The sequence below is a fragment of the Oppia nitens genome, unplaced genomic scaffold (genome assembly GCF_028296485.1).
Source record: "Oppia nitens isolate AA-2021 unplaced genomic scaffold, nextdenovo-longstitch-racon4-pilon3 scaffold24_pilon_pilon_pilon, whole genome shotgun sequence".
Classification (NCBI taxonomy): Eukaryota; Metazoa; Arthropoda; class Arachnida; order Sarcoptiformes; family Oppiidae; genus Oppia; species Oppia nitens.
The window spans coordinates 453,730-476,009 of record NW_026533204.1 but is presented as its reverse complement, the minus strand read 5'-3'; the positions used below and the strand labels follow the sequence as shown (position 1 = coordinate 476,009).

Below are 22,280 nucleotides of genomic sequence, written 5' to 3'. Positions count from 1 at the left end.
AATTTTTATTTAATTATAGATTTAAATTTAAACGAAACAAAAAATAGATGTATTTTGTAAAATAAAATAAAAACACTACTATTTGTACAATAATACGGGTCTCAAACCAAAAAAAAAATAAGTTTTTAATAATGACTTAACTCTTATATCGTCCAATGATTTTTTTATATGGAGTGTTGAGTAGTATTTCTTTTGTCCCAATTTTATGTCTAATTTTGTTTAATTCATTGATTATTAATATTAATGATTACCATAGGAATCGTATTAATTTAAAATTATTATTTTTGTGTATAATTAAAGGTAATTTACATTTCATAAATCTGTATATATATATAGAGTCGCTAACAATTGTAGAGCCAATTAGTTTTTAAATGATTTTTTGTTTGTTTTGATTACGGGTAGTCGTCCAATAAATTTCATAATAACCTATAAAAACAGGGGGTTAAAAAACATAATGATAAYTTTTTTGTTGTGGTAATTAAAATCATTTAAAATATCATATAATTAATATTTATTATGAGATTCTGATATTTATTTATATCTAATAATAATAAATAATTATAAATATAGTAAAATCCCAATTACCATAGATTATAATATAATTTAATAGATAGTAAATCATTTATAACATACTAATAAAATCTAGAATATTAAAAAATTTATTGTAAATTATAAGCTAGGGTAAATGAGATTGAATTAAAGTAATAATAATAATAAATATATACATTAATAAATTTATTACTAAAACTATAATTATAAAAAAGTTTGGCCCAAAAATTACAAGTTTTATAATTATAAATCGATTTAAAAACCTATTGAAAAAGTTTGCACTTTTTTTTGTTTAAATGCAGTTTTCGGTTAGAGATTTCAAAATTACTTGTTGTCTTCATAGTGTGTGTGTGTCTGTCCACTGGTCAGTAAAGTGTTGTCCCGACAGTTGTTAAGTGTCGGTTAACACACTCTCATCTCTCCAGAGCTCATCTCTGGTCACATAATCATCCGTCGGTATTAATGTCAATATAACAATAATAATAATAAACACTTATATAATAATGTATATGTTGTACGAAAAAATTATAACATATACCGTATTAATAATAGTCACTGTTTTTCATATATAATTTACATATAAATTAATATAAATTTTTGTTTGTTTATATATACAAATTGGATAATAGATATCATTATAATTGTGGTTATTATTATTATTTTATAAAAAGATAGGTAAGGAATAGGATTTAATTTTTCAAAGACTTACCTCTGATTTGGGATTATCTCTTACTCTCATGATTTGCGGAAAACGGTGCGCAACTATTTGGCCGCCACTGGACTACTGCCCGACTCTTTGGTAGATCGTTTGCTGTCTGATGACGACCGATGGTGTTCGCGGTCAATGTCTGCTGTGTTTCGCGGCGATCGTGATCGTCGACGATGTCTATCCTTATCCCTATCCGAATGTCTGTCCCTATGGGAACGTTCACTGCGATCAGACCTGCCGTTTCTATCCGAGCGTTCATTTCTGTTCGAGTCTGACCTCTCATTCCTGTCGGATCGTTCCGARTGTCGCCGTGAATCGCGATCACGTTGTCTGTCTGGCTCACTATCGCGACGTCGCTCTCTATCCCGATCCCGGTCACGATCGCGCTCTCTGTCTCGGTCCCGATCTCTGTTGTCGCGCGGCGATCGGTCTCGTTGTCGTCGTTCATCGCGGGCCCGCTCTCTGGCTGCCGCTTCGTTTTCAGCCTCCTGTTTCTCGCGATCCCTTTCCTGGCGCCGACGTTCCAGTATTTCATCCAAAGCTGTCTTGAGCAGGCCGTAGCCCATATGCTGTTTGCCCATCAGATGGTCATCCACTCGCTGTTGAACATCGTTGACAATAAGAAAGGCACCGCAAACGTCACACACCTCCATCTGTTTCTCCTGTTGAGCGCCGATCTCCGCTTTCTGTTGAATCCAATGGTTATTAGGCATGGCTTCCCTCTTGATTCCCGACTTTTCTTCCTTCAACTGGTCCACCAATTTCATGATACCCTGAGCCTCTTCAACCTTTCCTTCGCAGCCCAACTTCTCGATCTGTTCCAGTAGTGTATCGATTCGTTCGGTCAACACTTTCATCTTCTCCTGACTTTCCTCACTGAGTACAGCAGTGGTAGCATTTAGGCCGGAGTTTCTCTCGAGTTGGCTCATCTCTAGCCGTTGTTTGGCTCTCTTGATCTTTCTCTCGACTTCGTTGAGCTGCGACTGACAAAAACGGATGAACTCGTCCTCGAAGATCATCTTATCCTTTCGTCGGGCCTTCTTGTCGTATTCCCGTTTGAGAAAATCATCATGGACCAGTGGACAGGGACCGATATCGGCCCGGGTATTGGTAAACAAACCGTTTGGACAGAATTTGACCAGAAAGTGACGGCACACCTGTTTTTGTATTTTATTAATTATCGGGAGATATATCAGGAATAAAATCATATCAATTAATTAGTCATCAAAACTTAGTGGACACTTATCGTGTCAATTATCATTGACCACTTGCGGTCTCTTACCTGCTGGTCATTCCAGTTCAATGACGATGTCTTGTCRTCGGCGGCTAAGTTGCGTTCGCGACCCATCAGTTCGTCCAACAGCTGTTTGGCCGCATTGATGGCCATTATTGCGGTCGATGGCGAAGGGATGGGGACTGCAGTTGACGGCAAACACACAGACAGACAAAACTTTATACCGATAGTGACCTTAAAATATGATTAACTAATCGGTGTTTTTGCTATTTTAGTGTTTATTGTGTTAATTATAATCACTTTTACTTATGGCTAACAAATACATTGATAACAACAACAATACACACATTGGTTTGCAATTATAATCGATAGCTATGGCAAACACATTGCAAGCGCCACCTATTGGCCAATAGGTCTACACATACATAGCACCGGTAATTACTTAAGTAGTCAAAGTTAAGTATATGGGGGGTAAGGGGATAGTGGCAACCGCTTCCCCAAAAAAAAAATTATTTTGTGATTTTACCCAAACTTTTTGATCAACTCCAACAACAAAAAATCTCGCTTAAATATAAATAAAAATTAATCCTATTTTTATTTTTCAAATTTTAGACAAAATTAGATTTTATCGATTAATGTAAGAAAATATTTTTGAAAAATAAGTGAATTTATTGGAAATATTTTCCATAAACTATCCTCCAATTTACATGGGCAATTTTCTTTTAACTTTATTTTTTGAAAAATTGATGTTTAAAAAAGCAATAAAAGTCTATACTCCACTCTATAAGCCTTAAGATTTTTTCACTACACCCCACCACCCCTTATACCCCCYCAGAATCAAAAACCTTGCTTAACCTTGATCTAGATATAAATTACTACCATTTGATTTTTGTCGTTKTTTTAATTATTAATTTAGATTTTCTTATATTTTAAGTTTACTATTGATAATCTCAATTAGATATATTTGTCTAAAATGACATTGTACAAAATTATTGCACCTAGTCAATTAGTTGCAAACTATGTTTGCTCAAAAACTAATTGTTTGTTTAGATATAAATTAGCATCYCGGTGCTTGAGTAGTAGTAGTAGTAGCCAGGTGCCATTATCATCATCAGCAGCATTGGAGGCAAAAAAACAAAAATTATTTCAATTCAAGGGTGCAATGGCACCGGTTTTCACACCGTTCGATAGCAAAGGGTATAAACATTTTTATTTGTAGTTTATTTATATATAAGTTTCAATAATAATCAAATAAATCACTGTTTCTTATGTGACAGTGAGGTTGATGTCCAACAAATCGGCGGTTATGTTAAGTATTTAGTTGACATTGGAGTTCGTGGTGTATATATAGTGGGCACTACTGGTGAGGGTTATAGTCTGACAAACGATGAAAGACTATCACTGGGTAAAGCCTGGCGCCAGGAGATCACTGCTCAAGGAGTCGATCTATTGGATGTGGTCAACGTTAGCTCTTTGTGTGTAAAAGAGTCCATACATTTAGCCCAGCAATCGGAAGCTAATGGTTCGGGCGCTATAGCTGTATTACCGCCCAGTTATTACAAACCCAACAGTGTCGGCGAATTAATAAACTTTATGAAACTGATAGCTCAGGCGGCGCCCAATACACCGCTTATCTACTATAATATACCGCCAAGAGTTGGAAAACTTAACTGTGAGTTTCAAATATATTTTTTTAAATTCAATTTATAAATTAAAATTATTTATAGTTTAATTAAATAATAAATTACTACAAATTAAGTTAACATTTTTTTGTGTTTGTTTATAAAGTAAACATAAATGAGGCAATTGTTGAGGGCGTCAAACAAATACCACAATTGGCAGCAATCAAAGTATTATACTATAGTTTTAATTTAAATTTATTATTATATAATAATTTTTTTTTTGAAACTATAATTATCATCAGTATTCCGATGATAGCATTATTAGCTTACAATTACTTCAGCAACAACTCAGTGGACAGTTGTTTAAAATATTTCTCGGCTTTGATGAGGTATATCCTAAATTGTTAGTTATAATTAAAATTATTAATTATCTACAATTTTTTCCGGTTAATTAGACTATCCTACGTGTGCTGACTGGTTTGCCTGGATACAATGCGGCAATAGCACCGTCATTTAATTTGTTGGGCATAGCACAGACCTACAATAGATATCTACAGTTTATTGAACAGTCTGAAACTGAAAGTGCCAGTAGAGAACAGCAGATAATTTTGGAGGAATTTTTAAAACACAAGTCAACTGGTAATCCGATATTGTCTATGAAACTGGCATTGAATACCAGTGCCCAGCGTTGGTCGTTTAATGTTGGCTATCCGCGACCACCTATTTCTTTTAATTATGATTTTAGACATTTATAAACATTATAATTATTATGCAATGTTTTCTTTAAAAAATAAAGTTAATGCAATTTAATATACCGGTAATTATATTTATTGCTAAATTATATAATACCCATTTTAACCCCTCTCTAAAATAGAACCAGTTTTACGGGATAACCATTTAGAAAAACAGGTAGTTTTTGTTTCAACTTTTTTGAATCATTGATTTACACAAAAACAGTTATAAACTTGATTTTAAATTTAAATTACATTTATTTATTTACTGATTTATAATATTAATAATAATTATATTTATTAGTTATATTAATATCAATGGGGAAACAAAAATAATTATTATAAAAATGAATTAAAAACACAATCAGTTTTCTTTTATCAATCGAATTATATATAATTTATAACTTAATTTAATAGTAAATAATTAAAGTGCTGTTTTTTAATTAATATTTATGTCTACATTCCATATCCCTGGTAAAACTGTGTGGGTGGGGCTCCTCCCGGTCCCATTGGTCCTACTGATCCGACACCGCCAACTGGATAGCCACCCACGGGTGCGGCGCCAATCATACCGGCCGGCGCTGTCAACATAAGTTGCGGTTCGGGTGCTAACATAGAAGATAATAATAACAATACATCAATCAATACCCGTAATTAGGAACCGGTAGTTAATCCATCACTTACCGTAAACCAGCGAACTCTGTTCATTGCTTGTCGCCTCTTCCAGTTTGGTGTCGACCAGTTCCTTGAGCTCATCCACTTTGGTGATGTACTCGCGTGTAATCTGTATAAAATAGGGCATTGCATACTGCATGATATTGTGACGCCAGGCCAACTCCAGTACGACATCGGCATGGATCAGATCGTAGCACTGGAACAATACCGCTGAAAAACATGTAAAATTTTTGCGCTCCAAAAACCATAAGAGAAGATCTTCGGCAACGTCTGCCTGTTTCGATTCGGCCGAGTATTCCATGGCATCCTTATATAGGCCGTCCTTTTTGCACAATTCGACCGACTGTTTCCATCGGTTGTTGCCTTTGTACAGATAGGCGGCTATTCTTCTGAATTCAATCAGCTCGTGCTTCTCCAGCCGTTGGGCCAGTGCTATGGTATCGAAGTTGTCGAACGCATCTATTGATGTTCTCAAACCCTGATAGTCTTCCTCTTCAATTAGTAAATCGTTGAGCGCCTCATTGATGGCCTTATTGTTGAGGCTCTGAACTGAGCGCAGATAGGCTTTTACCAGTGGTAAGTGATTTGTCTTTAAAAATAAAAAACAAATTATTAAAAACGATTATTATATGCATTGGTAACAAAAATAATCAGATATTTTATGAAAATATATTTTTTAAAAACTATTTAAAAATTAAGAATTTATACTTTGAATTTTTTATATTCATTTTTCATAACAGATTAAATTAAAATTAATAAAAAAATATCACTATTTACTGACCAAACTTACTTTAGCAAAGAAATTGACAGCTCGTGTATGATCCATACGGGGCGCCAACACCAGCAACAAGTCGTTCAACAGCATTGGTTTGTGGTCCAAATAAAACTGAATGGCCCGATAGTATAGCTCAACATTAGCCACTTTGGTAATCATGTCCTTGAAGTGTCCCTCACGCCAGGCTTCGGTCGGATGATTCATCATTGTTATGATGGCGTTATCGAACTCTTCGTATTTGTCGTACAAGAACACCAATTCTGACCACAGATGTGCACTTTCTGCCGCTCGCAATACTTTCGGAATGTTTACACGACTCCAGAACAGTTCCAAGTGTTCCTTCATCTTTGATGGCTTGTATTTCGAGTAGAGAATGGCCAGTTCGGTGAACATACCCATATGTGCACGTTCTAGACCCAGTGCTGCTTCCAATAGACTAATCAGTTCCTCGAAATAGCCCCGTCCCTGATAGTAGTTGATAAGGTCTTCGAGTTCGTCGGCGTGAACGACAATATGCAGACCACACATTTGCGCCAAACGAAACTCTTCATTGTCGACACAGGCAAAGCAAACCTCTTTCCAGGTACGGGTAGAGTTGGCCTTTCGGGCCGAGTCGACGGCGCCCTGGAATTCTTTTAGGTGAACCAAAGTTATGGCTAATCGTCCATAGTTTGCAACATTATTGTAGAGAATACGGGCCGGTTCGTAGAGACCGTTATCGAAACATCGGTCACCAATCTAAGTAGTGGTCAATCAAAATAAAATGTTTATATAAAAAAATCATTTACTTTACTCTAATAAGTTAACAAACCTTAGAGATGTCCGCATGATTTGGACCCGAAATAAACTCTTCGAGATCGGCGTATCGGTTAGTCTTTGCGTAAGCATAAATCAATTCGGATTCAATGTAGGCTTCGCGAGCCTTCTTGCGTGCCATTTGCAGATAACGAACCAAATCCTCCCAACTGTTCGTACGGTGAGCAGTGGCCACAACGTCCATATAGGCTGTCGGGTCGCCGGCTTTAATAAATGAATCGATGGCTTCTTTGACCAAATTTTCGTTCAGCTGTGCTTTGGCCAGTTGACTCCAAACGGCCGGTTCATTGCAACGTTCGGCAAATTCGTAGGCCCTGTCCAAGTTCTTGATGTGCTCAATAAGCACCTGAATGGCCGATGTGTTTACTTCGAACTTCTTGAAAATAGCAAACGCCTCTTCGTACAGTTCGGAACCGATGGCAATGTTGGCGATATCGGGCGCGTCATAGTTGTCCAATCGATTAATGTATTCCATAACTCGAGTTCGGTCGGCTTTGATGGCCGTCAAAATCAACAGATTTTGTAGATTTCGATGATCGGAGAATACAGAGTTGTCTAACACTATCTTCTCCAACAATTCAATCAATTCATTCGGAAGATCTGCTGTCATGAATGCCTTGACGGTTACTGATATGTCTTCGGGATCCTGTGTTTCGGAAAGTGCTGTTTGGACCACCTGTTTGATGGAAAAAGTTAGAAACAAACTAATAAAAAAAACTTTTTCACGAAATTTTAATTCAATTACCTGATCGATCAATTGTCTACGGAATGGATTAGATTCTTGTAATACTTCGGCCCATAAATCGGAATCGCGTCGACGGACCAAATATCGGGCTTCCGATTTGAACAGTGAATTTTCATTGCAAACGTTGATCAGCTCGAGATCGCACTGTCCCCGTTCGTAGGCCTGACAGGCGAGATGTGGGTCACGTTTTTCGCAATACTTACCGACAACTTTCGAGTCGTAGAATTGATTTTCTTTGAGAAACCGTTCGGGATTGTTGTTCGAATCGATATAGATTTTGGCCAAAGCATTATGTGTTGCCGATTCGTTGATGCCTTCATGGATACGCATCTCCAGCCACGACAACAACAATTTCAATCGATTACGTTTTTCGACTTCTTCGACAAGTTCGTCGGTTGAGAACTGGCCTCTCACTACCATTATTAACTGTTTTATGACATCTTCAGCACAGTCAACATCCAATAGGCCGCCCACGACTACGGGTAAACGCGACGGATTCACCTAATAATTCCAATTAATAACCGATAAATTAAAACCAAGAAAAAAATTATTTATCATTTTATTAGATAATACCTTTTGTACGTAAATCTCGATATATTTTTGTAGATTATTTCTGTAGAGATATAGAACCAGATCGTGAACAAAGTCAAAACGATCGCAAACAATAATCAGCGGTAATTGATCGGTTAGTTTGGCCTCTTTAAGGAAGTTCTTAACGCGTTCGGCGTTATAACAGTTACTTTCGCGACAGATTCGTTCGACTTCTTTGATTTGACCCGTTTTACAGGCGGCCTGAATGTACTTGAAGTGTACATCAGGATCTTGACTGAAGTTGACAATTGATCCCAAAAAGTAAAACAATCCTTCATACGATTTGAATGACTCGAACAAATCAATCAGTGCAGTAGTGGACAGTTGTTCGTGATATTTGGTGGCCACCTGTACACAGATTTGCAAATTTTGACGTATATTGTTCGTCAGCATTTGTTTCAGACACTCAACCGAATCGTCCACTGATAGCGAACCAAAATAGTTGACCAGCCATTCGGGATTCAATAGATGAGTGTGAACAATGGCACGCTTGATGTCGTACAGATCGGTATAGTGTTCCAGTGCTCGTTGTAGTAGACCTGCCTTTTCGCACAGCTGAGCTACATGTGCTCTGTCGTAATGAGTGAACATCTGATTGCCGAGTATGGCGTCGGCCACTTGCGGTGCAGTCATCAAATTCATTTCCAATAGTCGCGTCTGGAGGGGACCTTCAGTCGGTCGGTTATTCTTCAGAGCGTCCAACAGGAATGCAGTACACGGTTGAACCAAATTGCTTTCCATAAAAACGTCGACAATCTGGTTAATGTCACCGAGTGGTTCCTCATCGGCAACCAACATCTGAGCGAATCCAGCGCCCTGATCGGGATTTGTACGCATAACTTGTCTCAATAGGCTTATGTAATCGGCAGAGTAGCCAACTTTTTTGGCGTACAAAACAATCTTCTGGAACTGACCAGTTTCGGCAAAACACTGGATAACTTTGGCCGGTACGTTGGCTCGCAAATAGACTGAAAGTGCTAACGTAGGATCAACTGTTTTGACCAAATCGCCCAACTCTTCACTGCACTCAAGTTTGTCATCTTTGAGCCACTTTTCAAGCAATTGTTTGCGATTTTGTTGGAGAACTGGACGACAGAGTTCAAGCGACTCATACTTGTTCAACTGTCCCTGATCCAGGAGTATACCGAAATACTGCAACAACGGTGACGTTTGGCCAGCTTGTGTGGGCACCTGTTGGAAGCGCTGAATAGTTTGCGGTGTTCGCAGTATGCCTTTGGGAGCATTGGCAGCAACCTTAGCCGCTTCGGCGTATTGGCCGGCGGTAAAGAGTGTGTTAAATTTCCGTACAAACAGATCGTCAGCACCGGTTAGGTTATTGCGAGCGGCAATTCTGAATGCAAGGTCTGGATTCTGGAGTGTTGTCGTTATGTATGGAATCAAATTCTCTTCTTCGACACTGACAGACAAAACCTACAATTATTCAATTTTTTATAAAATGTAAAAAAAAATATTAATTTTTGTTCAAATAATAAATCTTGTCAATTATCTACTACATACCTGTCCTTTACGGTTAACACCGATTATACCGCTGGTAGCGTCGTACGGGGCCGTCACAAAAATAGTATCGGCGCTAATTCGGTTCATGTAGATACAGGTGCCGGTCTCGACATCATAGAGATGAATGTAGCCGTATTTGGTAATCAAATAAACGATATCATATTTGGGTGACATTTGCATTGCAACGGGAAAATCGTTTTGGGCTTCGGGCGGAAAGAAAACATCGACCGCTTTTTTCGGATACGGCTGATTGCCAGTAACAGGTGAGCCAACTTCTATTATGTGCAACTGATTGTAGACAGAGGACAGGTAGACAAATAGATTAGTTGTTTTTTGTTAATACTATAAGATACTCATACCTTTCCTCCGGCCTGTGTTCGGGCGGCAAAACAAAACAAATTTGACGGCTCAGGATTGCCTTCGCATTTGAATTGTGTGAATGCGGCCGCGTGTCCCTCAATCGGTTGACTTACTTTACGCTCTACTGAATACAATTGCATGGCTCCGACCACACGATTTTGCTATAAATATGACCATAAAATATAAAGAAAACTCGAAATGTAATTATAATTATTAAAAATGTATTTTGTTTGTCGAGAGAAGTATATGTGTATTATTAAGTGTCATGTATTTCCAGTTAATAATTATAATTACAGTATACACAGTGTACATAATGATGAAGACACACACAACCCCCAGTACACATACCTGTGCCGATATTCCGATCAATAGTAGCCACTTAAGCGAATGATCGGTTCGGTAATTGATTATTTGACAGCCGTTCAGTGACGTATGTCGGTCAAACATTTTGGCCGGCAAAGTGTCGCCTTCCATTGACCAGTGATAGACAGCCGTTTCGGTAACCAATGCTATGGTGTTAACATTAATCCATTTCCAGAAGACAACATCTTCGGTCAGTGTGTGAGCCTTCATCTTCGACTTCATTTCGATGTTGAAGATCTGCAGTGTCCTCATAGCTGCTTTGAATGAACAGTTTAATAGTAGTGATGATAATCATCATTCAATCAATTAATCAATCAATTGATTTACCAAAAAAAATGATAGCAGAAAATGTCACATACCTTTCAATGCTATAACTTTGGTCAGCGGATTCATAATAGCCGAGTCGGCACTAATCGGACGCCGGATGGGCGATGACGAGTTGGCCATATCGATGATAACCACTTGGGCCGAGTCGCCCACCTTTTCGCGAACACAGATGTATTTGTCGCTCTCCATCGTAAGCGTATTGAAGCTAATGTTGGCCGCATTGATGCCGATTGCGGTCAACTATTAAGTCAATAAAATGAAATGACAACGGGTTAGTAAATCATTATAACAATCATATCAATCGGTGGTCAACAACAACAACAACAGCAAAAGTTGTTGTTGTCATTGTCGCGGATCAGATGACAACAATCCGCCCACAACTCTATACAATATAATACAAGACATGACACACCTGTAAGTGCTCTTGAAATCTGATGGGAAGTAATTGTGCCATTGTTTCTATGCGATGATCATTAATATGCGGACACACTATCAGATTTGTCCACTTAATCCGTGGCCAATCAAATCAAAAACTCAATGTCTATATAAACAATTGATAACAAGTGGTCACTAAATACAATCAATCGGTAAATATGTTTAACACTCAAAATGTATTGATAGACAAACTGTGTGTTTCTAACTAATAGTTAGAGTTATACTTAAAGTGTTTTAATAGAGTTAGTACTGTATTATAGTGTAGTGAGTGTACAGTAGTGTCAAATCAATAGTACATTCAAAACGATTTGTGTCTACACTTTAACCAAACATTTTTACTACTCATTGATTGATAGAAAACGCCGACTAATACTATACTCGTTATTATGTATCGAATAATGGCTTCAAATATACTGTATATATAAATAACTCCCTCTTTTGATGTAGAAAATTGAGCCAATAATTAGTAAACAATGTTACGCTTATAACAAATCTAATAAAATAGAATATAGAAAATATCTATCTATGATGACAACTACAATAGGATGGGAACAACAATGGGGTATAAAATATATGCTATAATTAATAACATTATATACTGATTGTTCTGATTAGTTATAAAAATTTGAATGAACTTTATGTGTGAACCATTCGATTTGTCAAAAAAGGGCTTAACTTTTGAATACACTTAATGAGTCACTGATATAATTGATAAGTTATTGCCGTTTAAAAAAACATTTGACTCATATTCAACAATAAGCCCTTTTTCATCATATTTCGAGTGACTATTCGATGACAATCATAGGTTAACGCCTACTGTCTGAATGGTATCGACCAATAGGATGACTGAATAGCTTTATGTGTGACGTGTATTGATAGCAATACTAGTAAACAGACATCTAATACATTGCAATACATTTGGCGCTTAAACTCAAACATACAGTTGTTTTCAATGTTATTAGTATTTATGTAACAATAAAATAGTCACCGATTGGCGACTAACGGATATCGGCAACAAATAATTAACCGAAAATCGAAATGGCCAACTGTGTGGACACATTGGAGGCAGTGGTAAGTTATGTGGGTGTGTGTGCGGGGGACGGGTATTACCGATTGGTTTGAAATTTTCACAACTAATTGTAAATCATTTTTTTTATTATCATTATTATCGGTGACCACACACCTGACCCGACTACGGATGATAACACCACTATAGTTGAGTAACGCCGACTGCAAACTAGACTCAATAATGTATCAATTGAAGAGCCGTATGTGTCAGATAGAGACCGGCAATGGACAGGAGGGTAGCGGCGATGATCAGCAGCCAATTACTATGAGTTGCGCCGAAATGATTGGCAACTTGAAGGACATCCAGTCTGATCTACAGGAGCTGCGCGAACAACATCGTGAATTGCATGACATGGAGAACCAGATGAACGAACAATTGATGGACAAGTGTTCAAAAGTTACAGAAAATGTTCAGAAATTGAAGAATAAGTTGAATAGCGATTAGGTTTTGCTGATGAATCCCCCGAACACCCGATATATGGAAACCAATTGTGACCACTTATTGGTTGACCCGATATGTGTATTGAAATAACTATGTATATCATAATTAAATGTACTGTACTATAAAAATAGTAATCTGATTTTTTTAGTGATTTAACAATAATTTATAAATATATGTATCATATTTAACAAATTTATATAAATTAAAATATATATATTATATATAAAAGTATATACAAAAATTGATAACATTTTTCTAGATTTATGAAAAAAAATAAATAATTTTTTGTTTCTTTTATGTCATAAATATATTTATATATTTTTAATCACTGATCTCCTGTTCTTTAGCGAAATCGATGAATATCTGTTCGATAGTCTTCTGACTAAAACTGTATTCTTCTATTGAAGACATGGATTGTCGCAGATTTTCGAGGAATGAAAATATTTTGGACAACGATTGGACCGATTGTTGTGGGATATCATAAATAAGACGATTATTGTACTCTTCTTTCAATGAAATATTAGTAAAAAATGATTCAATTGTTTGCTTAAGTTTTTGACCGAATGTGGGATCAGTTGTGTTCCACTTAATCTCCAATACATATCCGGCGCCGTATTTATTCTTCAAGTGCTGTATCGAACCGATACACCGGACGACACCCTTAATCATAATCGCCAGTCGTGTGCACAGAGCGTCCGCCTCTTCCATAGAATGAGTGGTCAGTATTGCCGATCGGTCGGCGTTTTTTTCAAATGCCGACAAAATTGTTTTCCAGAGAAAGCGTTTGGCTATTAAATTATATATATTTTATATATTATATTATATATATAAAAGTTATATTTATATATTAGTTTCTATGATATAGCAGTTTTCAATCATAATATGCATACCTTTGGGATCCATTCCTGTGGACGGTTCGTCCAATAAGACTAGTTTCGGTCGACCCAATAGTGCCATTAGATAACATACCTGTAATTTTAAAACAAAAATTAAAATATTAATTATTTGTTGATAACTATATCATATATTAATTAATTAATTAGTTAAACCTTTCTTTTTGTTCCTCCGGAAAGTTTATGTGATTTTTTGTTTCTGTGTTCAGTAATTCTCATATTTTCAATATAACTGAATTTTTATAATTAAAATTATATCAAATTAATAATTTTCATAATAATTGCTACAATTATGTTATACATACTCATCACAGACACGTTTGATATGGCCGTCGGGTACGCCACGAATAGCTGCTATCAAATGCAAATGTTCTCTCACTGTTATCTCTTTCCAAAGAGCGTCGTGTTGTGGACAGTAACCAATCAATTTGAACACTTCATGATCGGTAGCTTTAGCTCTGTGTCCGCCAATCAACACTTGACCTGACGTTTGTTTTTCTTCGCATATCATTATCTTCATTGTTGTTGTCTTACCGGCCCCATTGGGACCCAACAGTCCTAATATGTGACCGGACTCTAGCATTAGACTAGTATTTTTTACGGCAATTTTGCCGTCCGATGATTTATTCTTCTTCCGGTTAAATGGGTTCCACTTTACATATCTCTTGTGCAACTCATTGAGTAAAACAATTGGTTTCTATAGAAAATAAATAATTAATTAAAATATCAATTAAATTACAAAATTGTTTCGTTAATTATAATGAAAAAAATTTATATAAATATTAATATATTAAATACAGACCTTAGTATTCAAACCATTGGCCAAACATTGAATGACATCATTCCGCTCTTGGCGTACATCTTCGTCCTCTTTTTCCGACGGCATAACTGTTCCCAAACCTTTAAGGCTGTCATCAAAACCCAATGCACTCAACAAACTTTCACCAGATTTTAGTTTATCGGCAATAATTAACAATATTGAATACACGATGATATCGATAATTAACTAAACAATAATATAAAATCACATACAAATGAAATCAAAGTCAAAATTACGGTAATTTATTTATATCTCTAAAAAAAATAAAAATAATTACCGCAACAAATGATACGACAACATTTTGATCCCAATCAAAATACGATACGGTTTTATGAGTATATGGAGACAACTTATTTATAGTTGATGTCTATAAATATTATGGACAAACAAAACAAAAATTTATTTAATTAAAAATAAACTAAATTATACAACAAATGCTACTAACAATAGCCATAAACTGTAGACAACCCTGGGGCACATAGAATGGCCAAACAAAACTGAAAAAATAGTGTAAAATTTTGCCAGTTTTGGGATTGTTGGACGTAACTATCGACACAATCATCATCATTACCATACCGGGCTAATGAGGTATAAAAAATGATGCGGATAATTATATTAAATAACTATTTTTCATTAACAAATTTTTTATATATGACTGACCAGATAGCACATGATCGGTACAATGGATCGGGCCGTGTCTTTCTTGTTGAACAGGTGTAGCCATACATAAGAGGCCAGTAGTGAGGCCGGCATAAACAGAAAGAACAGTATGAAAGCACATACGATAGCTTCCGGGTCCTGTAGAAACTCGACTTTGATGATGAATATGGTGACAATCAGTATGATTAGGACTGGTATGAGAAATACTAGTAAATGGCAGACAATTGTCGTCAACCAATAGCCGTGAAAACTGAGACCACATACACGCAATAAGTTTTTGATTTTTGACTATAAGACCACAACAACAAAATGATGATTAACATGAAATTGTTAAAAAAAAGTATAAGTAAAATATATGAAAAGACAATCATCGAGAATTACCTGCCGATCTTCTACCACTTCCACGGCTATTGACGGAGGAATTGCGCCCAACATTATGGATATGAGCATAACATATATGAATACTTTGACATCGAAACGGTTGACAAACATTTCGTCCGTTTCGGGTAACGGCTGATTATAGACAGTAATATTATTGAACGGTTCAGTTGTTAGCTGTCCTCGTGATGATTGGATCAAACGATAGTAGATATTTGTCATTAAATTCTGGAGGATTGGCAGAGAATGGACGTAAGTTTCGTTGAAAATCAAATCCCATTGAATTTGATCGATATCTTTGAATGACGTAATATTGACGGCCAAATATGTAGCGGCTGTTGTGACCAACGTAAACTTGTCTACCGATTTTGGATTCACACCTAATTGTTGGGCAAACTTGACAAACGTTTCATTGATATCATAGTCGGTGTTATTCTTAAACAACAATGTATTTTCATTTGGATATAGACTAGGATTTAAAAGAATTGGTTCCGGATTGATGTTCTTTTCGGATGTCGTCCTCACCAGAAAGTACGATACGATAATCATAATGACCGGTAATACGATAATCGGTATGACATGCATCGGGTTTCTGATGAATATCAATAAACGTAAGCGAAGAAAAGCTTTGAATGTTTGCCAGAAGTTTGGCCGCAAATCGTGTATATCGGTTATGAGTGACTCGAGTTTTAGCTGTTCGGTTGGATCGACGCCATTGTATTGCTGGCGATTGTTTTGGTGTTCAGTTTCGATTTCTTCGCCAATCTTGAGAAATACTTCCTCCAAAGTTGTCATTGAAATACCAAAACTTTGGATAAACCCGTCCGGTTGTGTGATATTCTGTTCCAACGCTTCAAACAATTGAGGAAATAGATGTGTCTCAGATGGTGGTAATATATAATACACTTCGGAAGTCGTAAATCTATCGAACTGTGCTTTGGGTATATTTGACTCAATCAATTGGTTCAATAGATCAACATTTGTACCCTTTTTGATATCAACAGTCAAGTGATAGCCGATTCCAAAACGATTCTTCAGAAACAGCGACGAACCGACACATCTTAGCTTTCCGTTCGTTACAATAGCTTTTCTATCGGCCAACAGATCTGCTTCGTCCATGAAATGTGTGGTCAAAATGATAACCCGATTTTTCTTATAAGATTGTAATAGTGACCAAATTTGTCGTCGCGAATAGGGATCCACACCACTGGACGGTTCGTCCAGAAGTATAATCTTTGAATCACCAATCAGTGCAATGGCGACACAAAGTTTACGCTTTTGACCGCCGCTTAGTTTTTTAGACGGAGTTTTGCGATCGTCATAGAGTTGTACTTCAGTTAACAGTCTTATCACTTCACTCTTCACTTGTTTACTATCTGTGCCTTTAATTTTGGCGAAAAACTCCAAGTGCTCGACAGCGTTAAGGTGATCAAACAGTATGTCCTGTTGAAGACAAACGCCAAACATTTTTCTCAAATTATACATATCTACTGGATCTGCTATGCTGTGACCATATATATAAGCTGTTCCCGATGATGGCGGTATGTTTCCCACTAACATATTGATTAGTGTAGACTTTCCGGCACCGTTATGACCCAACAGACCAGTTATTTGCGATTCGTATACAGAAAACGATAGATTATTGACAGCTGTGACCGCTTTTTTGCCTTTTCCGTAGACTTTAGACATATTTTCAATGTTAATAACAGCCTTTCCTCTCATATCATGAGTAACTTCTTCAATGTCTGGATTGTGTTGGCAAAGATCTTCTTCACGAATCGATGAATTTCTCAGACGATTCATGTTTGATGAACACCAAAACGATTTCTTCAGAAAGAAAAACATCGACTGTTTTGGACCGAACTCTCCGGGTATTACTTGATCTAAATATATGGCTAACACAGTGTAGAGTACAATGTCTACTATCATCATAAGCATTGAAGAACCGGCAGAAAATACCGGATCATTAAACAAATTATCAAAACCAATGTCATTGCTTTCTAGACGAGTGATCTATAATTTATTGATTAATTAAAAAAAATATATTAGTATTTTTCAAAAACAAAAAAATCAAATATATTATTATTATTTAAATGTAATTAATTTACTGAATTGATTCCCAATGTGAAGGCAACGGGCGATATCAATGACAATATATAGTAAACAGATTTATCAATGTCTAGATAGACAAACAATAGATGAAGAATACCAGAGATTAACGAAAAGAATGACACGAATGTTCCGGCGGCCTATCATTTTTGAAGACAATATCCAAAACAATAAGTTTATCAGTAATTAATTAATTGGTAAATCAATTGACACAAAATGATTATAAATTCATCACACATTTGCTGTGTGTGTCTGTATTATCTATACCTTTTCTTTCTTGAAGAATGGACTGATCAGAGCGGCCACACAGATCATGGATGTGCCAAACAGGAACATCATTATGAACATGACTACTGGATTGACGGTTAGGATTTTGGCAAAATATACTATCAAAGTTACGACTAGACTTATTAGGATGACAAACAATGTCTGGACAATCACCCAACTGATCCAATAGGCCGACATATTCAGACCCATCATAAACATGCCTTCCTTGATTTTGCGCTCCTTTTCCAGCACAAACATTACGGCCAGTATGGATACGGACGGCATGAATGCCCAGGAAAGGTAGGTCGGCACAAATGACTGCCACTGTAGATCACTAGTGGTATATTCGGGTCGCGGATAGGCATACAGTTTGGCTTTTGGTATAACTATTGTATTGGACTTTGATAACTATTTGGTTGGGGAAAAAATTAGGTTTAGTTGAGAAATTAATTACCGGTAATTACAGAATAATTAATTAATTATTTTTTACTATTAATATCTATTAGTTAAAAGCAAACACAAAATTCATACACTTATGAGGGCCGAGTCGACGACCGTTTGGATTAAACTAAATAGACTACTATAGTATTGGGTGGAATCACACCTCATTACAAATGGATTATCTCCCAGACATTGACCTAATAATAATAATAAATAATTTTTGTTTAAAATTATCATTTAATATGTATTATTAGTATAGTATAATTAAATTACTTACCAAGATTACCCATTTTGTTTTTGCCATTAGGCACAAAATTGTAAGGCATACGTATGGTATAAGAGATATTTCCTAGATTTTGGACATCAAAACCGATAGCCACAGTAGCATTCTTGCCATTGGTTTGATGATAATCACGATTAAATGAATCCATGTCCACGTAATCGGTGTTCAATTTAATACCTGTTATATTCATGTTCTACAGTATTTGAAAAAACAAATAAAAATGATTTATCGGTACACAAAAAAATCAAATATTTAGCATAACTTCAAGTAAATACCGTAACAATTAAAAAAAAATACATACTTTAAGCACATTTTTAATATTGACTATAATCCTTCCTCGTGTGTTATTATTATCACAGATTATATATATGGGGTTTTTAAGTAACTCAGGCGGTATTCTGGCACCACCACCACCACCACCACCCATACCACCAATATCTGTATACCAACTGTTGCCACCGTATTGTAGCTGATCTACGGCATGTGTGGTCTTTGGTTTTGCTGTCGACTTTACTGACAATATTATCATAACCATTATCACTGGAAATATTAGCTCCTGTTTTGAGGGAGGAATGGGAAGTGGTGGACAATAGTATGAATTGTTATAAAAAAATACTATTATATTCATCATTCTTTTAATTGATCCATTCATGATACTTACCATCATTAATTGTGCCCGATTTCGGCGCTTAATTAACATATTCCTCTGGAATAGAGCCCGGATTTGTGTCCAAACAGTTGATCTCTGACTATAATCTGTGTCCATAATTATCGGTGGGTTTTTTTTTGTCTGGTAGTATACTATAGTTGTTTGGATAAGTGGAAGTTTCAGCGATGACAAGTAATTTCAATGACTGAAACAATGATTGTTATAGTTATTAGTATTAGTATTGGCAATAGTTCTTTGGAAAAATAATTAATCAAAATTTTTGTTGTTGTTATTGAAATAATTAATTGCTTATTAAAACAACAAAAAACAAAATAATAATTGTCGTATTTAAGCTAGCTTATCATATTTTCTAATAGATATATATTGTTTATAAAAAAATGATATATTTCAAGTATTTACAAAAAATAATACAGCTAAAATAACTAAATCTACATTTTCAATCATAATATATTTGAAATAATAATTATTAATTTGTATATATAGCTGTAAATTACATTTTGATTGCAAAATAATAGAACATAATAAAAAATTTAAACATAAATCATAAATAATTTTAAATAAAAAAAAACTTACAATTTTATTTGACAATTTATTTAGGTTAATAAAAAATTAATATTTAATTCGTATAACAAATAACAATAACAAAAAAAAAACTATTATTATTATTAACAATATTTAAATTTATGTTACAATTTCTATAAACACATTTAAGAGAATATTATGATTCATATTCTCATGTGTTTTGTTGGCATATATATCATAATATATAAATTATATATAATATAAAACACCGCAAGAATCTACACATATATATATATATACCACTAATATTATTGTCAATTGAAAATTATTTCAGATAAACATTGTAATAAAAATCAATATTACTTATAGTAAGAGCACTAACACACTGAATATACTTAACAATAAAACAATTTTGTTGTAATCATTTATATTAATATTATATATAAATTAAGCCTAGAGTTGAGTCATTTTTGAGATAAGAGAGTTATTATTATCAATATATTATTATAATAAATATTTTACTATTGTTGTAATGGATATACAATTTAATTGTGCAATGATTGGCGTTGTTTTAGTAATAGATAGCCAATAGATTTTTTAATAGCCATATAAATAATAATAATAATAATAAACCTGTTTTTACACTGACTTTTCAATTTATATATACAAAATTATTAACTATTATGCAATGGTTTAAATGTGGAAAGTAATACAATTTAATGTTTAACAACAAAATATATACAATGTATATAACAATAACAAAATAAAATAACTACCGTTTTATCTAAACATTTGCATTATTATTTATCGATAGGCGTGTCCTGTATATAATTTTATATTAATGATATTAAATAGATTTTAAAGTTATTTCTATGTAAAACTTTTTAAAGATTTAAAAAAAACTATATTAAAGAATATTCTGTTTGAAAAAGTGTAATAATTTTTCAATAAAATTTTTGCAAATAATTTTATTTCTATAAAGTTGCATATAGTTTATGTAATTTCACATAATAATGTTTTTCAATATTATAATCTACAGTAATTATAATATTAATCATAAACTATTTTTAAATTATTATTTTTATTAAAGTAATTTTATATTACTGTAATGAAAATAAAGTTTATATTTATTTTATGCTCTCAAAGTGTAGAAATAATATTAAAAATGTTACACAAAAATATTATAAAATTTTAATTAATTCATATGACTAATCTTTTATCATAATAGATGTAATCGAGTTTATAAAATATAATTTGTAAATACTGTAATAAGTAGTGTATAATAATATATAAGTCAATAAAACAGTTAAATATTTAATACTTAACTTACGCATACAATTATTAATAGATTCAATTACATGTTTTCCGTATTAGTTTGATTTTATAATTAATATTTGAGACAACAAAAAACTAATCCATAAACACTCATATATGCAATTAAATTATTTTTAGATTTAATTTATTTAAAAGTATAATAAAAAGAACTAAAATTTGAAATAATCCATAATTAATGTAATTTTTAAATTTAATAAGAAACTGAGCTAGTATAATAATAATTAATTGATTAACGGTAATTAAAATTTTAACTATACACATTAACTAACTTTGTTAAAATTACAGGTAATATAAAATTTAAATTAAATATAAGCTAGGTCAAACAAATAAACAAAAGTTAACTTTAAGTGATACTGATAACAGCCAGGTCTAACAATAAACTCAAGTTTAGACTACAGGTGCAAACGCACAGTTATCATCTGACGTAAGTCTCTATGTTTTATGTCAACCTTAAAGTACTCTCACATTAATTGATGTAAATGTCAAAACTTTTTTTTATTATATTTTATCAATTACAATTTATTAATACTAATAAATAGTATATGACTGAGACTCAAATATGGATTTTAATTAATAAAATACATTAGAAACTATCGGTAATTATAATCTCAAAATAAGATAATAACCCTAACTATTGATGATAATGTTTATGATGTCATTTCAATCTTTAGGTACAATAATTTTGTGTTAATTAAATTATTAATGAAACAAAAGTTTATCATAATTTTGTTATTTATTTGTTGAAACACTAATTGCAAAAGTAATACCATCTAAACTGATTGAAAGACATTAACAAACAAACGAAATCAATTTCAACCATCATTTTCAGTAAATTGTTTTTATTTATTATTTAAATTATCAAATATCATACTTTTTACTTTCGGTCCGCAAAAAAAACAATTATATAAAACGATTGGTTCCGACTAGAGAGCGAAAAGTTTC

The 22,280-nt window shown here is 34.2% G+C and overlaps 5 protein-coding genes across 11 annotated transcripts; 2 read left to right on the top strand and 3 right to left on the bottom strand.

Moving 5' to 3' along the window:
• Positions 1-19: 19 nt before the first annotated feature.
• On the bottom strand, positions 20-2,862 carry LOC128953881 (luc7-like protein 3). Of its 4 annotated transcripts, none has more exons than XM_054299415.1 (4): positions 2,541-2,862; positions 1,259-2,415; positions 813-983; positions 20-426 (listed from the first exon to the last, which is right to left on the bottom strand). In XM_054299415.1, exons 1-2 carry the CDS (start codon positions 2,643-2,645, stop codon positions 1,312-1,314), a joined length of 1,209 nt encoding a protein of 402 aa, XP_054155390.1. In that variant the 5' UTR covers positions 2,646-2,862; the 3' UTR covers positions 20-426; positions 813-983; positions 1,259-1,311. The 4 variants fall into 4 exon arrangements, with proteins under 4 accessions (XP_054155390.1, XP_054155391.1, XP_054155387.1 ...); XM_054299416.1 differs by lacking the exon at positions 813-983 and having other exon boundaries at positions 23-426; positions 1,259-1,465; positions 1,535-2,415; XM_054299412.1 differs by lacking the exon at positions 813-983 and having other exon boundaries at positions 23-426.
• Positions 2,863-3,425: 563 nt separating this feature from the next.
• On the top strand, positions 3,426-4,886 carry LOC128953904 (N-acetylneuraminate lyase-like). The gene is made up of 5 exons (XM_054299439.1): positions 3,426-3,689; positions 3,770-4,164; positions 4,281-4,342; positions 4,417-4,503; positions 4,570-4,886. The coding sequence occupies exons 1-5, from the start codon at positions 3,466-3,468 to the stop codon at positions 4,867-4,869; spliced, it is 1,068 nt and encodes a 355-aa protein (XP_054155414.1). The 5' UTR covers positions 3,426-3,465; the 3' UTR covers positions 4,870-4,886.
• A 280-nt stretch (positions 4,887-5,166) lies between these two features.
• LOC128953923 (clathrin heavy chain 1-like) lies at positions 5,167-11,844 on the bottom strand. 4 transcript variants are annotated; one of them, XM_054299461.1, is made up of 11 exons: positions 11,428-11,844; positions 11,048-11,255; positions 10,674-10,945; positions 10,325-10,486; positions 9,966-10,253; positions 8,430-9,878; positions 7,857-8,357; positions 7,107-7,787; positions 6,302-7,033; positions 5,530-6,109; positions 5,167-5,453 (listed from the first exon to the last, which is right to left on the bottom strand). In XM_054299461.1, exons 1-11 carry the CDS (start codon positions 11,467-11,469, stop codon positions 5,302-5,304), a joined length of 5,067 nt encoding a protein of 1,688 aa, XP_054155436.1. In that variant the 5' UTR covers positions 11,470-11,844; the 3' UTR covers positions 5,167-5,301. The 4 variants fall into 4 exon arrangements, with proteins under 4 accessions (XP_054155436.1, XP_054155438.1, XP_054155437.1 ...); XM_054299463.1 differs by having other exon boundaries at positions 6,311-7,033; XM_054299462.1 differs by having other exon boundaries at positions 10,674-10,942.
• Positions 11,845-12,288: 444 nt separating this feature from the next.
• Positions 12,289-13,055, top strand: LOC128953924 (uncharacterized). The gene is made up of 2 exons (XM_054299465.1): positions 12,289-12,521; positions 12,667-13,055. The coding sequence occupies exons 1-2, from the start codon at positions 12,489-12,491 to the stop codon at positions 12,961-12,963; spliced, it is 330 nt and encodes a 109-aa protein (XP_054155440.1). The 5' UTR covers positions 12,289-12,488; the 3' UTR covers positions 12,964-13,055.
• A 226-nt stretch (positions 13,056-13,281) lies between these two features.
• LOC128953876 (cholesterol transporter ABCA5-like) lies at positions 13,282-20,110 on the bottom strand. Its single transcript, XM_054299407.1, has 16 exons — positions 20,055-20,110; positions 19,473-19,665; positions 19,113-19,367; positions 18,806-19,004; positions 18,619-18,725; positions 18,088-18,495; positions 17,820-17,960; positions 15,715-17,724; positions 15,334-15,621; positions 15,119-15,253; positions 14,951-15,040; positions 14,656-14,859; positions 14,159-14,550; positions 14,010-14,085; positions 13,851-13,929; positions 13,282-13,748 (listed from the first exon to the last, which is right to left on the bottom strand). The coding sequence occupies exons 2-16, from the start codon at positions 19,575-19,577 to the stop codon at positions 13,282-13,284; spliced, it is 4,956 nt and encodes a 1,651-aa protein (XP_054155382.1). The 5' UTR covers positions 19,578-19,665; positions 20,055-20,110.
• Positions 20,111-22,280: the final 2,170 nt, after the last annotated feature.